This window comes from Stigmatopora nigra, chromosome 23, assembly GCF_051989575.1.
Source record: "Stigmatopora nigra isolate UIUO_SnigA chromosome 23, RoL_Snig_1.1, whole genome shotgun sequence".
Classification (NCBI taxonomy): Eukaryota; Metazoa; Chordata; class Actinopteri; order Syngnathiformes; family Syngnathidae; genus Stigmatopora; species Stigmatopora nigra.
The window spans coordinates 1,963,449-1,990,502 of NC_135530.1; the positions used below are offsets into that span (position 1 = coordinate 1,963,449).

The 27,054-nt window shown below is 38.7% G+C and overlaps 4 protein-coding genes across 10 annotated transcripts in view; 2 read left to right on the forward strand and 2 right to left on the reverse strand.

Annotated features, from left to right (window-relative positions):
* Window positions 1-422: 422 nt before the first annotated feature.
* llph (LLP homolog, long-term synaptic facilitation factor) lies at window positions 423-1,098 on the reverse strand. Its single transcript, XM_077710128.1, has 2 exons — window positions 854-1,098; window positions 423-770 (listed from the first exon to the last, which is right to left on the reverse strand). Exons 1-2 carry the CDS (start codon window positions 1,071-1,073, stop codon window positions 613-615), a joined length of 378 nt encoding a protein of 125 aa, XP_077566254.1. The 5' UTR covers window positions 1,074-1,098; the 3' UTR covers window positions 423-612.
* Window positions 1,099-1,624: 526 nt separating this feature from the next.
* pex26 (peroxisomal biogenesis factor 26) lies at window positions 1,625-4,802 on the forward strand. Of its 3 annotated transcripts, none has more exons than XR_013324708.1 (6): window positions 1,625-1,991; window positions 2,072-2,209; window positions 2,810-3,126; window positions 3,438-3,575; window positions 3,700-3,977; window positions 4,708-4,802. XR_013324708.1 is itself a non-coding variant. In XM_077710127.1 (5 exons), exons 1-5 carry the CDS (start codon window positions 1,798-1,800, stop codon window positions 3,798-3,800), a joined length of 888 nt encoding a protein of 295 aa, XP_077566253.1. In that variant the 5' UTR covers window positions 1,625-1,797; the 3' UTR covers window positions 3,801-4,061. The 3 variants fall into 3 exon arrangements, 1 of the variants encoding a protein (XP_077566253.1); XR_013324707.1 differs by having other exon boundaries at window positions 4,705-4,789; XM_077710127.1 differs by lacking the exon at window positions 4,708-4,802 and having other exon boundaries at window positions 3,700-4,061.
* A 5,528-nt stretch (window positions 4,803-10,330) lies between these two features.
* On the forward strand, window positions 10,331-25,850 carry LOC144181043 (G1/S-specific cyclin-D2-like). Of its 5 annotated transcripts, none has more exons than XM_077709291.1 (13): window positions 10,331-10,420; window positions 13,110-13,257; window positions 16,317-16,403; window positions 16,961-17,122; window positions 17,257-17,376; window positions 17,937-18,152; window positions 18,881-19,040; window positions 20,087-20,235; window positions 22,382-24,809; window positions 24,910-25,036; window positions 25,110-25,324; window positions 25,401-25,442; window positions 25,519-25,850. In XM_077709291.1, exons 4-9 carry the CDS (start codon window positions 16,973-16,975, stop codon window positions 22,556-22,558), a joined length of 972 nt encoding a protein of 323 aa, XP_077565417.1. In that variant the 5' UTR covers window positions 10,331-10,420; window positions 13,110-13,257; window positions 16,317-16,403; window positions 16,961-16,972; the 3' UTR covers window positions 22,559-24,809; window positions 24,910-25,036; window positions 25,110-25,324; window positions 25,401-25,442; window positions 25,519-25,850. The 5 variants fall into 5 exon arrangements, with proteins under 5 accessions (XP_077565417.1, XP_077565415.1, XP_077565419.1 ...); XM_077709289.1 differs by having other exon boundaries at window positions 25,541-25,850; XM_077709293.1 differs by lacking the exon at window positions 17,257-17,376 and having other exon boundaries at window positions 25,541-25,850.
* Window positions 22,319-27,054, reverse strand: part of plxnc1 (plexin C1) — a 41,417-nt gene continuing 36,681 nt past the window's right edge. Inside the window, exons 23-30 of the mRNA XM_077709287.1 lie at window positions 25,534-25,606; window positions 25,287-25,321; window positions 25,129-25,224; window positions 24,887-25,050; window positions 24,667-24,814; window positions 24,465-24,605; window positions 24,293-24,367; window positions 22,319-24,112 (exon numbers count right to left, since the gene is read on the reverse strand). Coding sequence (XP_077565413.1) covers window positions 23,990-24,112; window positions 24,293-24,367; window positions 24,465-24,605; window positions 24,667-24,814; window positions 24,887-25,050; window positions 25,129-25,224; window positions 25,287-25,321; window positions 25,534-25,606 — 855 coding nt within the window. The 3' untranslated portion in view covers window positions 22,319-23,989. The remainder of the gene's footprint in view (window positions 24,113-24,292; window positions 24,368-24,464; window positions 24,606-24,666; window positions 24,815-24,886; window positions 25,051-25,128; window positions 25,225-25,286; window positions 25,322-25,533; window positions 25,607-27,054) is intronic.

The window sequence follows — 27,054 nt, forward strand, 5'->3', positions numbered from 1 at the left end:
TCCGGCCCGCCGACTTCGTCCAAAATGTTTTTATTTCCCCAAGATGGCGCCGTCAAGCGGAAGCCTGTGGCAGTAGCACTGTCCACTTTTATTTGTTTTTTCGTGTTTTACAGCCCCTCTATCTTTTTTTAAATTACATTCTCATATTTCTTAATACTTTACTTTTTACATTAATGATAAGTGATGAGTATGTTAATACTTTAGTCATTTTTTTCCGTTAATGTTTCATATGTACTGTTAACGGATGCACTTTTTTATATGTATCCAATCTTGTGCTGACCCGACCCATCTGTCAAATTTTTAAAGTCAATGTAGTGCCCCCCGGGCCCAAAAGTTTGCCCACCCCTGACTTAATGTTAGGTTTTCACGTTGGACTCTGACTTTACCAATACACAAAAAATCCAGCACATTCGCCATTTATTTTTCTTAGTTTTATTAAAGGGGGAAAGAATGGAAACCAACATTACAGTGGTTTAGATGCATAATAGATGTGAGAAAAAAAATACATATAAGTAAAGACATGAAATCAAAATATACTTCCAATAAAACGAAACTTGTTTACAATCCACATTTTGACTCCCTTCACCAAATGTCTTAGGTTTTGTTGGCATTTCACCAGGCAATGCCTTTCTTCTTCTTGTGGTTGTTAAGCTTTCTTTTGCCGCTTTTCTGCGCCATTCTCTTGCTTTTCAGCTTCTTGGCTTGCCTTTGGTGCATCCACACTGGATACTGTCCATGCTCGTCCAGCATTGTCTTCTTGTTTCGCTTATCTAACATTCAAGAGATTAAAATATGTTTTCAAAAACCAGAAAAGCATTTCCACAAACGTCCAACATAGATTTAGCTTTCTCACCATCTTTTCCCTTGCCAGATACGGTGGCATCAGTCTCTTTTGTGATCTTCTCAACTGGAACTACAGTGGCGATCTCCTCAATGGCAGTCATCACTGCATCTTCATCTTTTTTGCCAAAATTCAGGGCTTTTTTGAGGCGGGCCAACTCTTTGGGAGCGTTCTTCTTCCTCTTTTCTGCCCTCATCTTCCTCTTCCACTTACTTCGCATGCTTTTCGCCATTTTTCTCTAGGAAAAAAAAACACCAAGAAATACATTAGTTATCAGGTATGCACGTGAGCTTTACAAACAATATTTATTTATTTTATTTTGATAAACTTGTGTGGCTAATCGTCATTATGTACGCAGGGATTAAAACGATTTTATTTAAATGTAACTTTTTGTGAATAATCTCGAGAGTTGACATTCATTTACATATCACTGTCAATAGCACATTAGTACGAATCAGACATATTTGCTATGTGCAGACATATGTAGTAATAGCAAAGCTACACCAGCTAGGATGCTAACTATCTTGCTACTGTGCGCTAATCTAAAGAAAAACAGGGTCAATCGTGCTCATTATTGTGATCGTTACATTTTAAATATCGTAGAAAATATTCTATGAAATAGAAAATCTTACAGATCGTGGCTTTATCAGCTATATTTTCCGTAAGAAACCAAGGCTACCGACACGTGTTTACAAGTTGCAGCGTCTTCAGTGCGATGCTATTTGATTGGCTGTATGGATAAACCTAAGATCGCCTTCTGCGATTGGCTGGTCGACCTACCTCATACGAAACTTGTGGTTGGTTTGTCATTCACAACCCGGAAGCTTCGACAAACATTTCTTGCCAGGTACTTGGTCGAAAGAAGATCAATTTCGATGAAATCGATGATTAAATTAGCTGTGATTTCTATGTAAACGGGAATTTATTTGATTAGATTGCGTTCTTGAATTTAAATCATGAGCATCCCTGCAATGAGTGAGGATTTTACGGCCGTTTTCCATCCTCCGATGTCCACCACTCAAATCAAACTGTTTGACATGTTGGAAGAATCTACAGAACAACTCATGCTTTTTCAAGACTTCCATGCGTCATTTAAACTCTGTGAGAGAGGCTTGGAAATCCTTTCACACGAGGAGAAAGAGGATGTGAGGTAATACTTTAAAAGTTTAAACAAAAATCAGTTTACCTTGTAGTATCTGCCTATATTAAATTATGCATTCTCTCCATTAGAGGTGAACTAAAGGCTGGCTTTTGCATCGTGGGAATCCAAGCCTTGGCTGAACTCAACCAGTGGCCTGGTGTCCTCACTTGGATCCTTCAAAGTTATGAACATCAGGAGAACATACCTGCAAAAATGATGCTAATGTGGTAAGGACATTGTGATGTCATAGTCAATGTTCCATCTAATTTTTCATGTACCGTATTTTCACGACTATAAGGCGCACTGTATTATAAGGCGCACCCCTCAATGAATGACATTTTTCCATATGTAAGGTGCACTGTATTATAAGGCGCACTGGATTATAAGGCGCACTGTCTATTTTGGAGAAAATTTCAGACTTTTAAGTGCGCCTTATAGTGGTGAAAATTGTTGATGTTTTGGATTTTTTGGTATAAAATCTTGCAGTGGGGGAGGAGCTATATGATGGAAGATGTTGTAAACTAAGATGGCATCTGCATATTTAACAGTATCGTTTCAGTTCAGGCGTTTGTTTTTTTTAATATCCGACAGTGGTGGTTTTTCGTTTTTGGTTTTCAGTTTTATCCATATATAAGGCGCACTAGATTATTAGGCGCACTGTCTATTTTGGAGAAAATGTAAGACGTTTAAGTGCGCCTTATAGTCGTCAAAATACGGTAAAACATGCTGTAAAACACAAAAAAACTACTGCGCCATTATGGGGAAAGGGGAAAAAAAGTTTGGATTTTATTTACTTATTTACTTTATTTTGTCATCCTTTCTGGCAGCATTCTTCTCTACTCCAAGGTGGGCGAGCCCAAAGTGATGCAAGAACCCACCCGAGCGTGGCTCGACAGTCCATCAAACCGCAGACTGGACCAGTATAGACTAGTAGTAGAGCTATATCTACTGCATATCCTCCTGCCCCTTCGACTTATAGATCATGCCCGGGAGATTGTCACCGGCGAGGTGGGGAGCGCGGCGGCGTTCACAGAAGCTCAACGACAGTTAGCCTTAACTATCATAGATGATGAAAGTGGGAAAACCGGGCAGGATGATAACGGACATGATTCTTTAGGAATGACCAAAGGAGGCTCGACTAAAGGTGAGAACCCATTCGGTCCCATTCAATGTTCCCTCTAATTTTTCATGTAAAACATGCTTTAAAACACGAAAAACATAAGAGTGGACAGAGCTACTGCCACTGGCTCCCGCGTAAATGGCGCCATCATGGGGATAGGGGTAGAAAAAAAAGTTTGGATTTTATTTACTGCGCGCCATATGATTGCTGCTGCGCAGAGAAGACGAGAGTAGTGCGCAATTGCGTACTCGTGCAGCTTAGAGGGAACATTGGTCCTATTGATGCAGGATTAAACACTTGAAGGTGTATTTAATATTTATTTTTTCCTTGCACAGGTTCTCTGCTTCAAAAGGTGGAGGCCCTGTTGAAGCTTTCTTATAGAAGATTGATATCTGCTTCTGGATCTTTCCCATTCCATAAACTGATCTTGGCTGCCATCATTGTTTACATTCTGTTGCTACGCCTCGATCCAGGTTGGGATTTATCTTCAGGAGTTGAAGTCACCTGAAAAAAAAGCACATTGCAGCAACGAAATCATTTTTGTGATATTAATAAAAACACTTATGCCTCCTCTCTTTCTCTTTATATGCTATGCAGCACTTCCGTCATCCTTCATGTGGATTTCCAGACTTCATCAACTTCTCCGACAGATGTGGAACGTCGCGGTGGCTCCGTATTCTCCAACTCGGAAAGAATGAACGTGAACTTATTTTGGATTGGATTGAATGACTTTATTCATCCCGTATTTGGGAAATTTCATTGTGACAGTAGCAAGAAAAGGCATAGTTATAAGTTAGACAGTTCAGATCAAAGTCAATGGGAACCACACACAAAGTCTTCCAGAAGATGGGGAACTTCTGCAGACTCTGACCGAGGTAGAGAATATCCTGAGTCACTCTTCCAGTTTTGTTGTATAAAATATTGTGTGATTTTTCTTGTTTACTAAAAGAGACATGGCTCTCATTCCAGCCTCCGTTCAAATAAAAATGATTTCAGTTGTTTAAGTATTTCCGGCCACTGACAACTGTAGATGTCCACATGAGTTAATAACAAGAGTCTCAGTCCATATTTGACGGTGCTCGGACGTTTGATCCCCGGTCTTTTGGTCCCCGGTCGTTTACTGTTCAAACCAGCTCTCAAAATTATATTATTGAGAGAGAGTTTAATATCTAAGTACTAGTTAATATATAAGTACTGTTTAATATCTAAGTACTGTTTAATATCTAAGTACTGTTTAATATCTAAGTACTGTTTAATATCTAAGTACTGTTTAATATCTAAGTACTGTTTAATATCTAAGTACTGTTTAATATTTAAGTACTGTTAAACCAGCTCTCAATTATATTCATGAGAGTTTAATATCTAAGTACCGTTTAATATCTAAGTACTGTTTAATATCTATGTTCTGTTTAATATCTAAGTACATTTGACCGGCGACCAAAAGGGGCCAAAAGACCGGTGACCAAACGTCCGGTCACGCATTTATTTCACAGTTAATGCCAACATGGAAGCCTTCACATTCCAAGTAATTATTTTTTACCCCGCGTATGTTTGTTTGATTCTCTTCATGTCACTTTTTTGATACATTTTCATTTTCCACAGCAGATTCAACAAAATCCATTGAAGGTACTCAAGATTTGGATTTGGAAAACTTTATTCATCAAGTGAATGCTTCGGATCTCCATCTTCCTGACCTTCATGTAAGTATTTTCATTTTATTTTTAAAAAAATGCAGTGTCAAGTTGAAGTTTATAGGTGGTGCTCAAGAGTTAGTACATTTGTTGTACTATATGAGTAGGAAGGAAGCTAAGTACTGCATACAAAGTCAATAAAAATCTGTAGACCTTAGTCTAAATTTAAAAGTAGCCCTTACTGTAAATATGTTTATTTTTTGTATGTTTATCGTAAAACTTAATCCACTGACTGAGCTATTGCATACTGTAGCTTGTTGTTAGTTTGCATAGTCATCATATTTGGGTGGTTTTAAATTGGTTGCATAATTGGAGAGACTTGTGGAGCCAAATTCCAACTAAATTGGAGTGAAAAGTCACATTATTTAGTCGATATTTTAGAGATTATATAAAAACACTGCATAGTGAAATATTTAGATTTCATAATTTCCAAATTAATTACCAGCAGACTATTTTCCTAGCTTCGAGTTTGGGTGTTATATTTGTTGTTATGGTAGACTGCACTGCTATAATTGCTAGTTGTTTTTTAGAATTTATTTTATTTATTTTTTATTCTGTCACTGTTACATCTATTACTATTATTATACTATTTAATGTCTTAGTATTGTTGAAAACAGTAGATATTTAGATATTCAACTCTCATGAATATAATTTTGACAGCTAGATTCACCAGTACTTAGATATTAAACAGTACTTGAATATTAAACGGTACTTCAATATTAAACAGTACTTAGATATTAAACAGTACTTAGATATTAAACAGTACTTAGATATTAAACAGTACTTAGATATTAAACAGTACTTAGATATTTAGCAGTACTTAGATATTAAACAGTACTTAGATATTAACAGTACTTAGATATTAAACAGTACTTAGATATTAAACAGTACTTAGATATTAAACAGTACCTAGATATTAAACATTACCTAGATATTAAACAGTACTTAAATATTAAACAGTACTTCAATATTAAACACTACCTAGATATTAAGCAGTACTTAGATTTTAAACAATACTTCGATATTAAACTTCTCTCTTAGATATTAAACTCTCTCATGAATATAATTTTGAGAGCTGGTTTCCACAGTAAACTCTGTCACCATTTGACCATGATTCAACATATTTACAACAATAGTTGTCAACCCTATCACCGTCGATATTTCGCAAATGATTTGATAGGAATGCGGGAATTATCTCCAAACTCAATTCCCCTTGAAGTGCAGCTTCTCTCATTTTGTAACTAGAGACAGACATCTTCATTAGACTAACTCATGAGCGCCAATGATTCCCCAATGGTCTTCGGCGTGCGCCGGCAGCCTTTGCGACCACGCGTCGCCGTCACCTTGCCAGTGTTGACACGTGTTTACCCCGTTGCTAGGTGAGCGTCCGCTTTTTGAGGGGGTGTTTTGGCTTTCGGAGAGATCCCTTCGTCTCCCCTCACTCGCTGCATTCCAGACATTTCACTGGCGTCATCAATAATACCGCTTAACGTTGTAACAGCATGGGAAAATACACTTTGAGCGAGGCCACCATGTTTTTGGGCTTTTTTTAAAAAATATTACATTTTAATATTTCTTAATACATTCCCTTTGACTTGACTTTGTACTTTATACTTTTTACTTTAATGATGAGTGATGAGGAAGTTAATACTTTAGTCCTTTTTTTCTGATTATATTTCATATGTACTGTTAACGGATGCACTTTTTTATTTGTATCGTATCTTGTGCTAACCTGGCCCAGCTGTCAAATTTTTAAAGTCAATACGGCCCCTCCCAGGCCCAAAAGTTTGCCCACACCTGAACTTGTCGGATTCTTTCAAGTGTTTCCTTTCATGCTGATAAGGCTGTCGTAAATTCATATCAATTTACTTTCACTTACTGTTTTTGTAGTCATTAAGTAAGCACTGAATGCCGAGTTTGTTGATTCACGTAGGCAGCGCCCGCTTTGATATCCCGGCCAGATTTGGGACACCCCCTCCAGGAATAAATGTTTAACTTTGCGGCTAGCGTTTGAGACAATCTTTACACCGGGGGTGTCCAAACGGCAGTTTTTATTGGACCACAGAATATGTGCGCAAGAAGTTTAAATTCACTTTCTGCTTTAGCACGGAAGGGAGCTAGTCATTTAAACCGTAGAATTTAGTTTGGCATCAGTCTTTTGTGTTCTGCAATGTGACCGGACGTTTGGTCGCCGGTCTTTTGGTCGCCGGTCAAATGTATTTGGATGTTAAACAGTAATTGGATATTTAACAGTACTAAGATATTAAACAGTACTAAAATATTAAACAGTACTAAAATATTAAACAGTACTTAGATATTAAATAGTACTTAGATATTAAATAGTACTTAGATATTAAACAGTACTAAGATATTAAACAGTACTTAGATATTAAACAGTACTTAGATATTAAACGGTAGTAAGATATTAAACTACTTGGATATTAAACAGTACTAAGATATTAAACAGTACTTGGATATTAAACAGTATTTAGATATTAAACAGTACTTAGATATTAAAGAGTACTAAAGTATTAAACAGTACTTAGATATTAAACAGTACTTAGATATTAAACAGTTCTTAAATATTAAACAGTACTTAGATATTCAACAGTACTTAGATATTCAACAGTACTTAGATACTAAACTGTACTTAGATGTTAAACTGTACTTAGATGTTAAACTGTACTTAGATATTAAACAGTACTTGGATATTAAAGAGTACTTAGATATTAAACAGTACTTTTGTTTGGTTGTTGGTCACTACTAGGCGTCCAATCCAATTTGACTGGAGGGTTGTTAGATTGAATATCACTTTATGTCAATGCCATTCAACCAAGTAAGACTTAAAATACATATTACAATTGATAATTGAAATGAAAATGGATGGATTTCTAGTTGGCTATTGTATCCTTTTGAGTTTCCTGAAAAGTTTGGAAACCCTGGTTTTACACGGTCGCCACCTTTCGGGAATCACTGCCCCAACCGACCCTTGGCGTAAATCAGAGTTAGCTTCTTATCGTGACCGTTTGGAATTCTTGCAAACTTTTTTCCTCGGGTTCAGATTCTTGGAAGTGTGTAGTAAATAACCCCCGCTGACTTTTGTTGTGGGGGGTTTTGTGTGGGGTTGGCGCGGGAAAAAAAAACAGGGTAGCGGTTTGGTTTGGAGCTTGATGGGAGTTTTGGGTGGCTTTCGCTGCGATTCCATCATGTGCGTCAAATGCGTTCAGGGCGGAGGATCAAAATGCCAAGTGTGCAGAATAGACGTCCAAATTCCGAATCTCAATAAAGCCACTTATTTGAAACACCCCACCCTTCCTTACCCTTCAGTCGGTGCCTTATCTGGCCTCGTTATCGTACATTTGAAGGCTTGCCGCTTAAAGTACTTGCGAATCACTCCAACTTCCGCTCTTAACAGCCATCTGCCACCTGTCTACGTATCCTTCACGCGGTGGGAATTAGCCAAAGTGGTTAACGAGCCGTAGATAGGGGGGGGAGGGATAAGACAAACAAAAAAATAAACACGTCCAGTTGCAACTTGTCTTGAGCGACTCATCCGGACACGATCGGAACGTATCATGATAAATCCCTCTTGTTAAAGAGTACTTAGATATTAAAGAGTACTTAGATATTAAAGAGTACTTAGATATTAAAGAGTACTTAGATATTAAAGAGTACTTAGATATTAAAGAGTACTTAGATATTAAAGAGTACTTAGATAATAAACAGTACTTAGATATTAAACAGTACTTAGATATTAAAGAGTACTTAGATGTTAAAGAGTACTTAGATGTTAAAGAGTACTTAGATGTTAAACAGTACTTAGATGTTAAACAGTACTTAGATGTTAAACAGTACTTAGATGTTAAACAGTACTTAGATTTTTAACAGTACTTCGATATTAAACAGCACTTAGATGTTAAACAGTACTTAGATACTAAACAGTACATAGATATTTAACAGTATTTAGATATTTAACAGTTGTTTCATATTTAACATTACTTAGATATTTAACAGCACCCAGATATTAAACAGTACTTAGAAATTAAACAGTACTTAGATATTAAACAGTAGTTGTATATTAAACTCTCTCTCTCTTGTATATTAAGCAGTACTTATGTATTAAATTCTCTTTCTCTTAGATATTAAACTCTCTCTCATGAATATAATTTTGAGAGCTGCTTTCAACAGTAAACTCTCTGTCACCATTTGACCGGCGACCAAACGTCCGAGCACCAAAATATGGAAAGTAGCAGTTGAGTTGACCCTTCCGTTCCCACCTTAATTCGCTCCCCATCCGCGACACAGTCGTCCGTCCCCCTTTTGTTTTTCGAAGGGGCTCCCGAAGATGACTTTCAACGAGGTGAGCATCCCTCGTCCGAGCTCTTTGACCCCCTTCCTGTTCCCACACAAAGAGCCTCTAATGCCAGGTAGCTGGCGCCGGCATTCCTGAAGCATTCCTCCACAGGGGAAGTTGCTGGGTTAGGGATGAAACAATGACCCACTCTTATTCAACGGGTTTAGGGTTCTGTGGGAAAGTCTGCCGCCCGCTTGAGGTGGGAAGGCCCTTGGAATGTTCTCCCCGAGATGCGCTGACAAGATGGAGGAGGTCTTCTTACCAGACCAGGCCGATAAAGCGCTTCTTGTGCCCTATTCACTTTGTTTGGACGTTGATTCTGAGGGTTAAATGCTCACTGTCCACATTTAATTGGCATTATCTGATCCATCTATAAAGTCAATGTGGCCCCCCCAGTCCCAAAACTTTGCCCACCCCTGCTATAGCTCCTCAAGCTAATGTATTTACCTGCCATTTTCAAAATTATCTATCTTTGTTATTGACTTCTATACATATTTAAATACGTTCTTTCTACTTCAATGGCCAATTTTTATGTGTTTTTTCTAAAGTGGAGTGCATCGTCTTTAATAGACTTTTTTTTTGCACACACGGGTGTTTTTTATCTAATTTTCGAGAAGAAATGCCTTGTGGGAAAGCCTGCTTCCCGAGTAGTTGCAGTGGCGGACATGTTGGCGCGTGTCTGGCTGCTATTGTATATGCCCTGCTGGTAGTTTTGTTGATATGGGCTCCTTTACCGTTAGCACCTAATGTAACCGGGTCCTCTTTTCCCCCCCAAAAATGAGTAAACACCAAATAGAGTAAATAATGGGGATAAGCTACCTTCGTAAAGTAGACCAATGTTACATATAGGTTATGCAATTTAATGGCTGGTGTGGAAGGGTTCCCACGCTATGCCGTGTCAACATGTAGGCATGTAAAGAATCTAACCTGGCGCCCAACATACTTTTTGTTAATGAGCATTTTTCTATGATCGTTGTCCTACACTTAAGAAAAGTAGTTACCGTATTTTCAGGACTATAAGGCGCACCCTCAATGATTGACACTTTAATTTTGTTTCCATATATAAAGCATACTGGATTATAAGGCGCCCTGTCTATTTTGGAGAAAATTTCAGACTTTTAAGTGTGCCTTATAGTCGTGAAAAGACGGTACTTTTAGTTGCCAGCTTGAGAAAAACTTGTTTTAAATGTGTTCTTTCCTTTCCTCAGAAAACTTGGTGGCTGGATCACTCGCTGGGATGTATAGTGCACCGCAAGGAGGAAATGATTTGATGGTAAGGGAATGTTATCATTTTATCGCTCTCATGTGTGTTTCCCTCGCTGTCATGTATTTGTCCTTATCAGCTGAGCAATAGACACATTTCACAAGTTGGCTATAGAATGACACGTGTCCACCACTTTCCATTGTGGCCTCTATTCGGCGGAACATCTGTTGTCATTGATGTCAATACTACTATCGTCTTCACTGCCTTTGGCTTCCTGGACAAAAGTCCTTCCAATTGGAGAGTTTACTTTTGAAACTAGCTAGAGATAGAGTGTTTAATATCTAAGTACTGGTTAATATCTAAGTACTGGTTAATATCTAAGTACTGGTTAATATCTAAGTACTGGTTAATATCTAAGTACTGGTTAATATTTAAGTACTGTTTAATATCTAAGTACTGTTTAATATCTAAGTACTGTTTAATATCTAAGTACTGTTTAATATCTAAGTACTGTTTAATATCTAAGTATTCTTTACTATCTAAGTACTCTTTAATATCTAAGTACTGTTTTATATCTAAGTACATTTGACCAGCGACCCAAAGACTGGTGACCAAAACGTCCGGCGACCAAACGTCCGGTCACGCAATGCATTTTTCCTAAACGCGTTCTACTTACCACATTTCTCTCCCAATTCTAACTCAAAAACTGAGATAAACCCAACAACAACAACATCTCCTTAAACAGGTTTAGCTAAACATATTTGAAGAACGCAATACCGTGTGAGTTAGAGGGCTACAATACAAATAGCATTTCTCAAGGTACATGTTTCGAGCATAACTGGTAGGGATTCAAACACAGCATGGTCACCACTAGGCTTAAAGCCAAGGCTAGCAGCTGAGCATCGGGAGGGAGACTGGGAGGGAGTTAGGGAGCTTTTGGGAGGTTTCCACAGCATGTTATGACGAGACACGGTACCCCCTTAAGAAGGCACCGTGACTTCCCCCCTCCCTCGCTACTCAAAAAAGGGCCTCATTGTTCCGCAAATAGCTTTGCTTGCTTCACGCGCTCACTTCCCGTCGTGCACACGGCAACATTTCCACTCCCGCACGCTTACATTTCCCTCCTGAGAGAAAACGCGGAGGAAATAAGGCGGGTGGAATCGGGGGTGGGGGGTTTCAAAGGGTCTCTGGCCAGGCGATACGTCGCTTATAAACGTGAAGCAAAAGGGGAGGGATTGTGTCTAGAAGCTACTTGGTCTTTTCCTGTGCGCCATGCGTTCTAACCCCGGGCCTCCGGTGGCGGGTGGAGGTATAAAGAAGTCTCTGTGAGGACCACAGTAGAACTCCGGACCTAATTTAACTCATTGCTTGATTAAATTCAGTCGGAAAATAAAGATCTAAGCAATTCTCCATAACTATTCAGGTGATGCCAAGAAACCTGACAACTCTCTACAGTAACATTCCAAGGAAAAATGTTAGAATAAGTTAGCATTGTCGTCTCCAACTTTTGGAAAAAGTCCTTGGCTAAGGTTTTTCTCAAGTATTTCAACAGCCTCAAGCAATGATCTTACCATCACATATCATATTTCGGCTTCATTATTTGTTATGGCCGTATGTTTTGGGCGCTGCAGTACTGTTTGGATCCCGCAGCAACAAAATCCAGTCGAGCAAGCAGAGAGACACAAGAAAAAAACATAAAACACGGGTGTCAATTAAATAACGAGCTGGCCAGACCAGATAAAGATGTTTTGTCTTGAGTTAGATGGTGAAAAAAAACACCATGTTTCCCACGAGTCAACTCCCTCGTATTGAATTGGACTGGGACTATACTGGAAGACATTTTTTTTCCAGTTCAGGAAGGGCGCTGGGGGGGGGGGGGGGGGGGGGGGGCTTGGGATCCAAGATGGAGGACACTTACTGTGAGAAAGAGAAGGTCATAATGCCTTTTTGGCGTGGAGTTGAATCAGAGTGAATGGTCGCAGGCCGGCGATTCCCAGGACCGAGACCACGTCCCCGGGGTGGGGGGGGGGAGGAGTACTCTTGAGCAAAAGTTCCAGTGGTGGTGCGACTTTGTAACCTCAACATATAAGGAAGGGCAAGATGTGTATTGCAAAACTAAATGTACTAATGTTAACTTTTTGACTTCGCCCGGACGTTTGGTCCCTTTTGGTCGCCGGTCAAATGGTAGCACTTAGATATTAAACAATACTTAGATATTAAACAGTACTTCGATAGTAAACAGTAGTTAGATATTAAACAGTACTTTGATATTAAACAGTACTTGGATATTAAACAGTACTTAGATATTCAACTCTGTCTTAGATATTTAACAGTACTTAGATATTAAACAGTACTTAGATATTCAACTCTGTCTTAGATATTTAAACAGTACTTAGATATTCAACTCTGTCTTAGATATTAAACAGTACTTAGATATTCAACTCTGTCTTAGATATTAAACAGTACTTAGATATTAAACAGTACTTAGATATTAAACAGTACTTAGATATTAAACAGTACTTAGATATTAAACAATACTTAGATATTAAACAGTACTTAGATATTAAACAGTACTTGGATATTAAACTCTCTCGTGAATATAATTTTGAAGGCTGTCTTCAACAGTAAACTCTCTGTCACCATTTGTCCGGCGACCAAACGTCCGAGCACCGGGTTTGTGGGCTATATTGGAAGCAAAACAAAAGCAATTGTGTATTGCAAAACTAAATGTACTAATGTTAACTTTTTGACTTTTCAGAATTGGGAATTGGTCCTTCTGGGAAAATTGAAGTGGGACATGGCCGCCGTCATCCCCAACGACTTTGTTGAGCACTTTTTTTGCGTCGGCTGCCTCTCACCGAAGACAAGCTGCTGATTGTCCGCAAACATCGAACTGTGCATAATAGGTAAGTTTACAAACTCATTCAAAAGAAACAAGAAAAAACACATTTAATGGCCGAGGTAGTGAAGGGAGGGCCGGCGGGGAGAAGAAAACCCCTCTTGTGTTTGGAAGCGCCAGACGTAGTCGCGAGAAAGCAGAACCGGATGTTGCTATCTGTCCTCTCATTGTCCTGCTTCCAAATGTTGCCATTTTACTGTGAAGGATGACTTTGGGAATGGCTATAAACATTCCAAAGGCACAATGTAGGGGAAACACCCTATTTTTTCCCCTGTTCGTGTTGCTTTAAAGAGGCGAAAGCATTAAAGTTAGCCATGTCAATAGAGGAAACGATAGCAAGGGGCGGTGCTCGGACGGTTGGTCGCCGGTCAAATGGTGACAGAGTTTACTGTTGGAACCAGCTCTCAAAATTATATTCATGAGAAAGAGTTTAATATCTAAGTACTGCTGAAAACAGTATATATTTAGATATTAAACACTCATGAATATAATTTTGAGAGCTGGTTTCAACAGTACTTAGATATTTAACAGTACTTAGATATTTAACAGTACTTGGATATTAAACAGTACTTAGATATTAAACAGTACTTGGATATTAATATTAAACACTACTTAGACATTAAACAGTACTTGGATATTAAACAGCACTTAGATATTAAGCAGTACTTAGATATTAAACAGTACTTGGATATTAATATTAAACACTACTTAGATACTAAATAGTACTTAGATATTAAACAGTACTTGGATATTAAACAGCACTTAGATATTAAACAATACTTAGATAATAAACATACTTAGATATTAAACAGTACTTAGATATTAAACAGTACTTGGATATTAATATTAAACACTACTTAGATATTAAATAGTACTTAGATACTAAACAGTACTTGGATATTAAACAGCACTTAGATATTAAACAGTACTTAGATATTAAACAGTACTTAGATATTAAACAGTAATTAGATATGAAACAGTTCTTAGATATTAAACAGTACTCAGATATTAAACTCTCTCTTAGATATTACACACTCTCTTAGATATTAAACTCTCTCTCTTAGATATTAAACTCTCTCATGAATAGAATTTTGTAGTGCTTGTTTCACCATTTGACCGGCGACCAAATGTCCGGTCGTGACGCAAGGGGCAAGCTATTCTTTGCTGGAAAGTACCTGCGTGCCGCTATTCCCTCACTCGTGGGACGCTCCACGTTGCCCGTGGACATTTTTATCGGCTGAAATTCATGTTTGGGACTGCCGTATATAATCAGTCCATGTGAAGGCGGTGTGCAAAAGGCCAACATGTGACGTCCGCAACGGCTCGACGGGAGTCGGCGCCGCAGCATTCCATCCGTAGCGTCTTGGGCGCTACCGTCGCTTCATAAGCTGTAATCAAGAAACTCGGGCGCATGAAACGCTCCCCTAGCGCATCCTTTTCTGGCGCTTCCGGCTTTTTAAGAGCTTGCTTTCATCTGATTGGCTCGCTTCCAAGCGCTTGCTCAGGGGAAATTTGCCTTTGATTGGTCAGCGGCGACATAACGGGAGCTCCAACCCAGCAATTTTCCACCCTGGGGGTTCGTGTTAGAGTTTGACCAAAAAAAAAAAAACAGCCAGTTTTGGCTTTTTCAACGTCACATTCGTTGTTTTTGATCTTATGTACGTCAAATCCGCTTTTATTGGAGCGAAACATTGTTAGAAATGGCCAACTTTTGACTGACTTTTTTCACCAAATCTGCAGAACTTAAATCCTGCTTTCTATCTCACATCTTTTCCTTCTCTTGCGCCCATGTGCGGGCCTCTCGTAGGCTGACTTCGCTGGTATGCAGCGGGAATCTTTGGATCAAGGTGATTTCACGCTCCTCCACACTTTCCCAGCCCTCTCCGTTACCTCTGTTTGTGCGTTTTTATAGCGCACGTGCTCAAATGGCCCCAACCCTGACACTTTTTGTTCCGCTTAACTCAGGGATGGGCAAACTACGGCCCGCGGGCCACATCTGGCCCGCTAGGCCTTTTAATCCGGCCCACCGACATTGTCTAAATAATGTTTTTTAAATTAAATTTTAATATTTCGTAATACATTCCTTTTTACTTTACTTTGTAGTACTTCATACTTTTTACTTTAGTGATGAGTATGTTAATACTTTAGACCTTTTTTTCTCTTTATGTTTCATATGTACTGTTAACGGATGCACTTTTTTATTTGTATCCTATCTTGCGCTGACCCGGCCCATCTGTCAAATTTTCCCCTCTATCTTTTTTTAAATTACATTTTAATATTTCTTAATACATCCCTTTTTCCTTAATTTGTACTTTATACTTTTTACTTTAATGATGAGTGATAAGTATATTAATACTTTAGTCATTTTTTACAGTTAATGTTTCATATGTACTGTTAACGGATGCACTTTTTTATTTGTATCCTATCTTATGCTGACCTGGCCCATCTGTCAAATTTTTAAAGTCAATGTAGCCCCGCCCCGGGCCCAAAAGTTTGCCCACCCTTGGCTTAACTAATCGCCGTTCAAACCTGGCAGCGGATGTCCTCTGGTGATAAACTCATTTAAATAGCCAGTAGAATGACGAAAACTTAACCTTGACTTTCTCTTCCTCTTCCTGTTCTCTCTCTCTCTCTCTCTCTCTCCTCTACTCACTGCTCCACAGTGTGTTTCCCCCCCCCCCACCCCCTCCCCTCAATGAAACTGCATATCTCATTCAGTTCTTTGTTGGCGGGGGGAGGAGGCGTTGTGTAAAGAACCTCAGCTGTCATTCATGACTTTTCCCACATGATCGGAAGTAGATCTGCAGTTTTGTTAGCCCCAATTTCAATGAAATCCCAAACCACCACATGACCTCAGATCCTGATTTTATTCTACATTTTTTTCCTGAGGATAACTAATAATTAGCACTTATTTTTTAATATACATGTTCAAGCTACAGCTCCAAATTTATGGGATACAGATGCAAATAATGTGACACTTTATACCTATTTTATTGTGTTTTGTACATGAGATGCTTGTGCATTATCTACCTAAAACATGTGGCTTTCTTTTTTTTCTTTCAACAGATCCAAATTGTGCTGCAGAATGTTGAAGATTTTGGTGGTCAGTGAATGACAAAGGAATTTAGAGCCACAGTAATGCGCCAGAAGCGAGTGAGTCACTTTTTGCCTTTTCAATTGCTGCAAATACATTGAGATAATCCATTTTTTTTTTGTTTTACAAGCATTTGCTATGTATTACATATAGCTTTTATATTGCCATTTAACAATGACAACCATTTTGGCTCGGACAGTTAGCTCCCTAACCTTTAAATTATGTAATTACATAGTCAAGTAAACTTAATAAAAAATTAAGAAGCAACCTGCATAGTTTTCATTGTAACACTAGAAAAAGATCATGGGGCGGGGGGCGTTTATTTTTATTGTATTTACGTATATTTCTGATCTAGAAACTGCATATAACTTGCATCTAAAACATTGTGCTTCTTTATTTTTATTTGTTTTAAACCATCATTTAATGCAATTTGAATTGCTTGTAGAACAATAGTGGCCAGCAAGTTACAAAAAAAACGGCTGCCAATAAATACTATACAACTCATGCACAGGAAAAAGAGAATCGATTTCATCTTATGATGACTCATTCATAAACTTTTGCACCTTTTGTTGTCATTCTCTCCCTAAGCGACAGTATTCTGCTCTTATTTTGACAGCTCTGACCGGAAATGCCCTTGTTTCCCCTTGACGTTAGTTTGGCAAGCGAAAAGTTTTCAGAAGAAGAAGAAGAGGACGAAGTGAGGCAGGGGGAAAGAAGCAAAGACTGGAAAAAAACGTTGCATGCTCCCATCAGGGCAAAACGACTCTTCGTGCACGCAGTGAGTCTTTTAACATCCCCCCAATTTAAGTCACTGAGCTTGCAGGAAAGCGACAAGCTATGGACCTTTACTGCATGGAGTCTATGGTGGAGTTGAGAGCCGTGGCTGACCCAACCTTCTTCAACAATGACCAGGTCTTGACAAGCCTGCTGGCCGTCCAGGATCATTTCCGACCCTTGTGTTGGTACTCCCTGCAGATCCAGACGGATATTAACGTGAACATGAGGAGTATCCTCGCAGGTTGGATGCTCGAGGTTCGTCGCGCCTCATTCATCCTTCCGAGCTAACGTGGCTAATTAGATCTTTTTTGGTAGTTATTAATGCGCGATGGCAGGATGTTTTGCTGATCGACTTACGACAATCGAGTCGGGGTGAGTCACCAAAAAAAAAGCGTGGGAGCGTCGGAAATTCCATCAGCGAGAGACAATTCAACCTCGTAAAGACGTAGCTTAGTAAGATATTTACTTGTGCTAGTGGGTTTATATTTTTTTTAAAGGCCTAATTTCCTCTTAAAAACTAGACCAAAAGACACATGACAACTTTACTGTAATTTACAGTCAAAGGGAAGTGACTTTTCATTGCACAAAATGTATATAGCTTTTTTTTCATAAGTGGCAGGCGAAACAGCAACTTTTTTTGGATAAAGAATGTAACATTTTGCATGTTTTTTTTAAGTTTGCACTGAAATTCACCAGGTAGTTTTCAATGCATATTTGCAATTTTCCACAACTAAATAATTGCCAATTTTGCACAAACTTTTAAGTTTAAGGAGTATATTTCTCATGCATGTCTTTTTTTGGGTGGTCCTTTGTAGGTATGTGAAGCTGAAAAGAGCGAAGATGGCACCTTCTCTATGGCCGTCAATTACTTGGACAGATTCCTTTCCCTGACGCCCACCCAGAAGAACCATCTACAGCTGCTGGGGGCCGTCTGCATGTTTCTGGCCTTCAAACTGAAGGGCACCCGGCCTTTGTCTGCCGAGAGAATCTGCCTCTACACGGACAACTCCATCTCGCCGACTGAGCTGCTGGTAAATCCCAATCTTTACGCTTTAAGGTCTCACATGGTTAACTTCACAGGAAGCTTCCGATTCTCCTACTCCATGCTAAAGAGAGAGAAGAGTGCGATTCCCTCTAGTGGTCACACTCAAACTCTCTGGAAATTGACTCTTGCATGTCTTACATTAAAATTTAGAGGGAACATTGACATGCACCTGCTTTTGGCATGCTTGTGCATGGTCGCCCGGACGTTTGGTCCCTTTTGGTCGCCGGTCAAATGTTAGTACTTAGATATTAAACAATACTTAGATATTAAACAATACTTAGATATTAAACAGTCCTTCGATAGTAAACAGTAGTTAGATATTAAACAGTACTTAGATATTAAACAATACTTCGTTAGTAAACAGTAGTTAGATATTAAACAGTACTTAGATATTAAACAGTACTTGGATATTAAACAGTACTTAGATATTCAACTCTGTCTTAGATATTAAACAGTACTTAGATATTAAACAGTACTTAGATATTAAACAGTACTTAGATATTAAACAGTACTTAGATATTAAACAGTACTTGGATATTAATCTCTCTCGTGAATATAATTTTGAGAGCTGGCTTCAACAGTAAACTCTCTGTCACCATTTGTCCGGCGACCAAACGTCCGAGCACCGGGTTTGTGGGCGATTTTGGAAGCAAAACAAAAGCAATTGTGTATTGCAAAACTAAATGTACTAATGTTAACTTTTTGACTTTTCAGAATTGGGAATTGGTCGTTCTGGGAAAATTGAAGTGGGACATGGCCGCCGTCATCCCCAACGACTTTGTTGAGCACTTTTTGCGCCGGCTGCCTCTCACCGAAGACAAGCTGCCGATTGTCCGCAAACACACGCAGATCCTCATCGAACTGTGCACAATAGGTAAGTTTAAAACTTTATTCCAAAGAAACAAGAAAAATTCCTATCCAACCCCTTTCCCTTTCCCACGCACACGCGCCTGGCATTCTATCTCCGTGAGTCATTGCTGACTAATGCGACTCATTTTTTTGAAGTGGTCCAATCCCACATGCAGGCCTGGAAATCACCGTGGTTTCAATCCATCATGTCGTCATTTGTGTGTGTATGTTGAGTGTTGACGGGTTAAAGTCAGGGTGACAATCTTGAAAATGCCCGTTTCCCGATGCCTAAAGCTCAATATACTGTCCCCGCCCCCAAAAGACCAATTATGGAAGGCAATTGAAAGACCTATTACTGTATTTTCAGGACTATAAGGCACACTTAAAAGTCTTAAATTTTCTCCAAAATAGACAGTGCGCCTTATAATACAGTGCGACTTATAATACAGTGCGCCTTATATAGTGCACCTTATAATACAGTGCACCTTATATACGAAAAAAATGTCATTCATTGAGGGTGCACCTTATAATGCGGTGCGCCTTATAGTCTTGAAAATAGGGTACCTATTAATTTTGGCCATTTGAACTAGAAGAGCTGGTCAAAAAATGTGTTAAAAACAGTAACTGTAGTCTTGCAAAAGCTTGAATATTTTTTACTTTTTTTATTTCAGTTAAATAGGATTAAGATAAAACAGCTTACTAAGTAACACACAGTAGTTGTAGTATTGGCTCAACGTCTAAAATCATGTTATCACGTCAAAGTAGCCTTTTTTGTGATCGTCTGTTAGCATGTGAATACATCTGTTATATATTAGCATGTGCGGTGAACAGCTTCAAACATGTTTGCAATTTTCCCTAATTTATGATAATATTTATTTTAAAATTAGCCTAGTAATCGTCTCGTATGTGAGGTATTTGTAGAAGAAGTGACTTTAGCATAGCTCACTTTGTGCAAACTACGGCCCGCGGGCCACATATGGCCCCATTAGGCTAACTTGATGGCAAAGTTAGATGTTTGCTAACCACATCGACTGAAGCTCAATAATCTTAAATTGTTTATCCCTCAATCAGATGAGGAACTTGCCATGAAGCGTCCGTCCTTGATCGCCAGCGGCAGCATGGGAGCCGCCATCTGCGGCCTGAAACTGGAAAACTACGACCAGAGGCTGACCAGAGATAACCTGACACAAAGGCTGGCCGCCATCAACGACATCGAAGTGGTGAGTCTCTTGTTTTTTTTGCCCGCTATGGCTATAATGAGCTACGTTAGCCCACATTCTTGCGGTTGCGTCCATGCAATTTGGCGTCTTTCGCAGAAACCATTGCCCATCCTACAGGATTGTTTTGTTTTGGCCCACGTTTGATCTGTGCTTTATTCTGTCAAAAGTTTGATTGTGCTGTGGAAAGTCCATTAGCTATATACCCACCCCCTAGAAAGCAGTCCACGCGACAGTGCAGGCCCATCAGGTTCCAATTAGACAGCGTTTTCAAAGCAATGCGGGCCCCTGCTTTTCCACTTTAGTTCGCCAGCCGCCGACCGACCTCCCACGTCTGCTGCACACGCCTAAAAATGTTTATAGCTTCTTTACGCGGAGACGTAGACAGACCGGCATGAAGGAATTAAGTTGTTTTTTTGTTAATTTAAATGGGCTTTTGCTGTTTTTGTTTGCTGTGTTTGCTTTGGCCGTTAGAGGACAGTGTTGTTTGTAGAGTAGCCGTTTAAATTTTGTCACGTTGTTCTTATGAGCAGCATCTCGCGTCTAGATTCGTCGCTTATCCCAAGATAAATATTTGCTCGTATTTTGAATTTCTCGTATAGTGAGGTACCACTATGTATTTATGTATATGTATGTATATACATATAGGTTAACATAGACTTGTGAAAAACAGTATGTCATTCCTCTCTTTAGTTTCCAGTTATTTCTACAACTCTGATTTTACTCTGATAGTGATTGGAACCGATACGTCTTTGTCACAAAAAAAAAACATTCGTGAAGTTTGGTTCTTTTATGACTTTATTATGGGTTAACAGAGTGATCAAATCTGTGTGTCTACATGTATGTCTGCATGTGTATGTCTACATGTGTATGTCTACATGTGTATGTCTACATGTCTACATGTGTATGTCTACATGTGTATGTCTACATGTGTATGTCTACATGTCTACATGTGTATGTCTGCATGTGTATGTCTACATGTGTATGTCTACATGTGTATGTCTGCATGTGTATGTCTACATGTGTATGTCTACATGTGTATGTCTACATGTGTATGTCTACATGTGTATGTCTACATGTCTACATGTGTATGTCTACATGTGTATGTCTACATGTCTACATGTGTATGTCTACATGTGTATGTCTACATGTGTATGTCTACATGTGTATGTCTACATGTGTATGTCTACATGTCTACATGTGTATGTCTACATGTCTACATGTGTATGTCTACATGTCTACATGTGTATGTCTACATGTCTACATGTGTATGTCTACATGTCTACATGTGTATGTCTACATGTCTACATGTGTATGTCTACATGTGTATGTCTACATGTGTATGTCTACATGTGTATGTCTACATGTCTACATGTGTATGTCTACATGTGTATGTTTACATGTCTACACGTGTATGTCTACACGTGTATGTCTACACGTGTATGTCTACACGTGTATGTCTACACGTGTATGTCTACACGTGTATGTCTACACGTGTATGTCTACACGTGTATGTCTACACGTGTATGTCTACACGTGTATGTCTACACGTGTATGTCTACACGTGTATGTCTACACGTGTATGTCTACACGTGTATGTCTACACGTGTATGTCTACACGTGTATGTCTACACGTGTATGTCTACACGTGTATGTCTACACGTGTATGTCTACACGTGTATGTCTACACGTGTATGTCTACACGTGTATGTCTACACGTGTATGTCTACACGTGTATGTCTACGTGTCTACACGTTTGTCTACGTGTCTACACGTTTGTCTACGTGTCTACATGTCTACGTCTACATGTCTACGTCTACATGTCTACGTCTACATGTCTACGTCTACATGTCTACGTCTACATGTCTACGTCTACATGTCTACGTCTACATGTCTACATGTTTATGTCTACATGTCTACATGTTTATGTCTACATGTCTACATGTTTATGTCTACATGTCTACATGTTTATGTCTACATGTCTACATGTTTATGTCTACATGTCTACATGTTTATGTCTACATGTTTATGTCTACATGTTTATGTCTACATGTCTACATGTTTCCGTCTACATGTTTACGTCTACATGTCTACGTGTCTACATGACATTGACTAGTGCATCTAACAGGAGTCTATGGTTCTTTTGCAGACTTGTTTGCGTGAATGCCAAGAGCAGATTGAGGAAGCCCTGGCCGCTAGCCTCAAAAAAAGCTCACAGGCGCCCGCCACCGGCAAGACGAGCGAGTTGCAGCAGCAGCAGCAGAACCAGGCTCAGGGACAGTCCAACTTCATCCCCCCCACAGATGTCCAGTATATCAACTTGTGAACATAAGCCAACCCACGCCCGACTACCGCGTCGACAATCAAGGTAGTTGTGTCTAATATTCTTTATCCGTTGCCTGGCGGTTTTTGTTCATGCCGCGTGTTATCGAGCAACGTCGTTTAAGGATCCTGAAACTTGATCGTTCGTGCCTTTTAGGATCGCGTCTTTCGTCGAGTATCCTTCCTGAATATCTTTTCATACTTGAAGAAAAAATGTTAAACTTTTAAAAACGGCAAAAAAATAGTTTATGTATAGCCGGTATTTAGATATGTTGTTAGCATTTTAAAAGCTACTCACGGTTTAAGTGGCGGTGTTCAAGGGGTGGGGCTGGTTCCGATCCCATAGGAAGTGAGTAAGTCGTCGTTTGGAAAGGCGGGGGGGACGTAGTACTGGTTGAAGTATAATGGAACGAGAAATGTTAAACGAAGAGTAGGGATGAAGATGTAGTTTGGGTTGTGACAGGAACAATGTTAATGCACTTTGGAAATAGAAAGAAAATAGCGTTGAGGGGAATTAGTTCTTTCAGTTCGTCGTTTTGATAAATTATTTTGTTTTTTGGGGAAAGGGCTGGATTCCCACAGCTAGTGATTGATTCGTTGTCGAACAAGAAAACAAGACGTTATATTTTTCTTGTAATTCTACTTGAATAGTCACAAGCCCAAGCTTAGAATTATTTTTCTTTTGTACACAGTGTTCAAATTAAGACTTATTGTTTCATTTAACGATACTATACAAGTAATGGGTATTAACAACTCACCCATTTGAGAAATGTTGACATTTTTGGTTGATTTTTGCAGTCAAATGTCATTTCTCTTTGCTGCTACAGTAAAAAGCGTTTATTTCTTTTTATGTTTATTATCCTTCTCCCAGTCTTAAGTTGTGATTTCACGCATTTGCTGCTATTATTTACTTTTATGTATACTTTACAAATCTGTGGCTTTGTTTTTTCTAAGTGGCGGGACTGGAAGACTTATGTTTTAATTAATCTGTTGTACTGTTGCTGCTTCTATGTGTCATACTTATATGTACCTCAGGTAAATTGGATTGAGCATTACCTCATCAAAACTCACAATTTCTACACCCTTTTCCAAAGGGAGTATTTGTTAATGTTGAAAATCAGGTTCCTCTGTGCTTTAATAGCTAAGAAAATGCATAAGTGGTGCTGCTCCCAACTTGCCTTGCGTACCCCCTGCAAGCATCAAAAGACCAAAGTTAAGGTATTGTTATATTTTTGGGGGGATTTAAATGTAACATTCTCATTGTAGAGGTACCGCCATCACCACCACGGGAATACTTGTTGTGTAGATGTTCTTTTCTCTGCACTCGTACCTCAATAAATAGGTTCAAGTCCAGTGTTTGTCTTATTCCTGGCCTTTGGGATGCGACAAATGTTAAATTATGGAGTACCTCTAGAGAAAAGATGTCTGATTTTTGTCATCCTAGGTTTTCTTTATTTACAACATTCCAGGAACAACTCTTCGGACCTTCAAATAGCTCCTTCACCCTTCGAAGTTTGTCTCTAAGAGGAACTCCTATTTGCTCCAGTTCGGCATCCAACTGCAAAAAAAAACATCTATTTTTAGGATGTGTGTTAAAATTGACATTAACTTTTCTTGTTATTTTCAGATGACTTGCTGTGAAAATGTAACAGTTGGAGCTGAACAAGTTGTGTAACCTGTGACTAACTCTTCATACCTTCCCATAGTAGTATCTGCAAACAAGAGTTTTAGAACCAACCTCTCTGAAGTATCGCCGGATGATCAGGTAAAGCTCTTTGAGCGCCGCTTTTTCGTTGAACTCTTTCTCGTGCCTCTAAAGGACGAAAACACCATCCATGCTAAGCTCCTTTGACTTTCCCATTGTAGCATACTGACTGTTTTCCATTTTAATGATTTTTTTGTGTGCCTACCTTCGACTTCTCCCGCAAGAAGTCCTCAAAGTGAGTACGAGTGATGGTTGGCTGTTCCGCTACTAGTCGGTAGTAGTCTTTAACTTCCTGCTTGTACTGGGGAATATCTTTGGCGTATAGTAGTTTATTGGTGGGTGTATGCTGGATAGGAAGAAGATGTGTTAGAAGATGAGTCGGTAGGAACGAAGGAAGGTTTGGTTACCTTCCCCAGCTGCATATCGCTGAGGGAGAAGGAGTCCATGAACGCCTGAGCGATGACTGACAAACAGCCGTCCACGTGTGGACTTTTGTCCATGTCGAAAACAAACTGAGGATTCTTGAGGATGTTCACCCAGAAGCGCAATGGTAAGCTGTAATTTTATTTGTTTTAATTAAGACACTTGTTAACCTTTAACACTGTTTCAAAATGTACTTTTACATACCTGTTTGTCTTCCAAATGTGCAGTACATCTGGATCCAGGATTTTTAAAGCGTCTGCTTGACTGTCAAGGAAGTCAAAGAAGTACTTGACGGGTTGTGGTGCTCTACTCTCCGTCATCCCCCACACCGACTTGAACAGGTTCTCCACAAAGGTGTGTACCGCCACCTTTAAAAACGTACGTTCGTAAGGTGACAAGCTTTAACTTTCAACGAATCTTTTCACAGGCGGCGTGATGACACTCACTTTCGTCGATAGCAGTTTTGTGAGATGTACTTCCTTCAGTTTTAACTTCTTCCTCTCCGGATTTGATCCCTTTTCTGCGTCCACGTCGGGATCGATCTGCCGGCAGACATTCCGATATTGCAGTGTCCTCACAACGAGATAGGACGTGGACATCTTACCAAGTGAAAGTATTTCCCCGAGAAGTCTTGATCGTCTGGTGAGAATCAAATATAAATTCATTAAAAATAATGAGGTGCCCTGTTCAAACACTAACCCTAACCCTTTTCTTACAGAGAATTCCTCTTATGAAGACTGCTATAGTGTGTTAATCTTATGTAAGTACACTATCATATTGACACAATTATTCTGTAAAAAACATGTACTTGAATATGACGTCCATTTTGACCGTAGTGCTTCTGGGCTCACCTTTCAGGCTTGACTGTGGGGTGGCGAGAGGCTTTTTTCTGGAAACCACCTTGACTGTAGCACCGTCTGGAACCTGAAAAGAAAATGGGTCAAGTCTAAAATGATTGAGTGGTCTTACTATACTATGTCGTTTTTAAGTCAAAAGCCTTACTATACTATGTCGTTTTTAAGTCAAAAACCTTACTACACTATGTCGTTTTTGCCAATAAAAAGCCTTACTATACTATGTCGTTTTTAAGTCAAAAGCCTTACTAAACTATGTCGTTTTTTAAGAAAAGCCTTACTATACTATGTCGTTTTTAAGTCAAAAGCCTTACTTTACTATGTCGTTTTTAAGTCAAAAGCCTTAATTTACTATGTCGTTTTTAAGTCAAAAGCCTTACTATACTATGTCGTTTTTAAGTCAAAAGCCTTACTATACTATGTCGTTTTTAAGTCAAAAGCCTTACTATACTATGTCGTTTTTTAAGAAAAGCCTTACTATACTATGTCGTTTTTAAGTCAAAATCCTTACTATACTATGTCGTTTTTAAGTCACAAGCCTTACTATACTGTCGTTTTTAAGTCAAAAGCCTTACTTTACTATGTCGTTTTTAAGTCAAAAGCCTTACTATACTAAGTCGTTTTTGCCAATAAAAAGCCTCACTATACTATGTTGTTTTTTTATGAAAAAAGCCTTATTATACTATGTTGTTTTTTTAATGAAAAAAGCCTTACTATACTATGTTGTTTTTTGGCGATAAAAAGCCTTACTATACTATGTCGTTTTTTAACGAAAAAAAGCCTCACTATACTATGTCGTTTTTTCAAGAAAAAAGCCTTACTATACTATGTCGTTTTTTCAAGAAAAAAGCCTTACTATACTATGTCGTTTTTTAAAGAAAAAAAGCCTTACTATACTATGTCGTTTTTTTTAACGAAAAAAAGCCTTACTATACTATGTCGTTTTTTAACGAAAAAAGCCTTACTATACTATGTCGTTTTTTTTACGAAAAAAAGCCTTACTATACTATGTCGTTTTTTTGAGATAAAAAGCCTTATTATACTATGTCGTTTTTTTACAAAAAAAAGCCTTACTATACTATGTCGTTTTTTTGCGATAAAAAGCCTTACTATACTATGTCGTTTTTTCAAGAAAAAAGCCTTACTATACTATGTCGTTTTTTAAAGAAAAAAAGCCTTACTATACTATGTCGTTTTTTTTAACGAAAAAAAGCCTTACTATACTATGTCGTTTTTTAACGAAAAAAGCCTTACTATACTATGTCGTTTTTTTGCGATAAAAAGCCTTATTATACTATGTCGTTTTTTTACAAAAAAAAGCCTTACTATACTATGTCGTTTTTTTGCGATAAAAAGCCTTACTATACTGTCGTTTTTTTGCGATAAAAAGCCTTACTATAGTATGTTGTTTTTTAACGAAAAAAAGCCTTACTATACTATGTCGTTTTTTTGCGATAAAAAGCCTTACTATAGTATGTCGTTTTTTTTGTGATAAAAAGCCTTACTATACTATGTCGT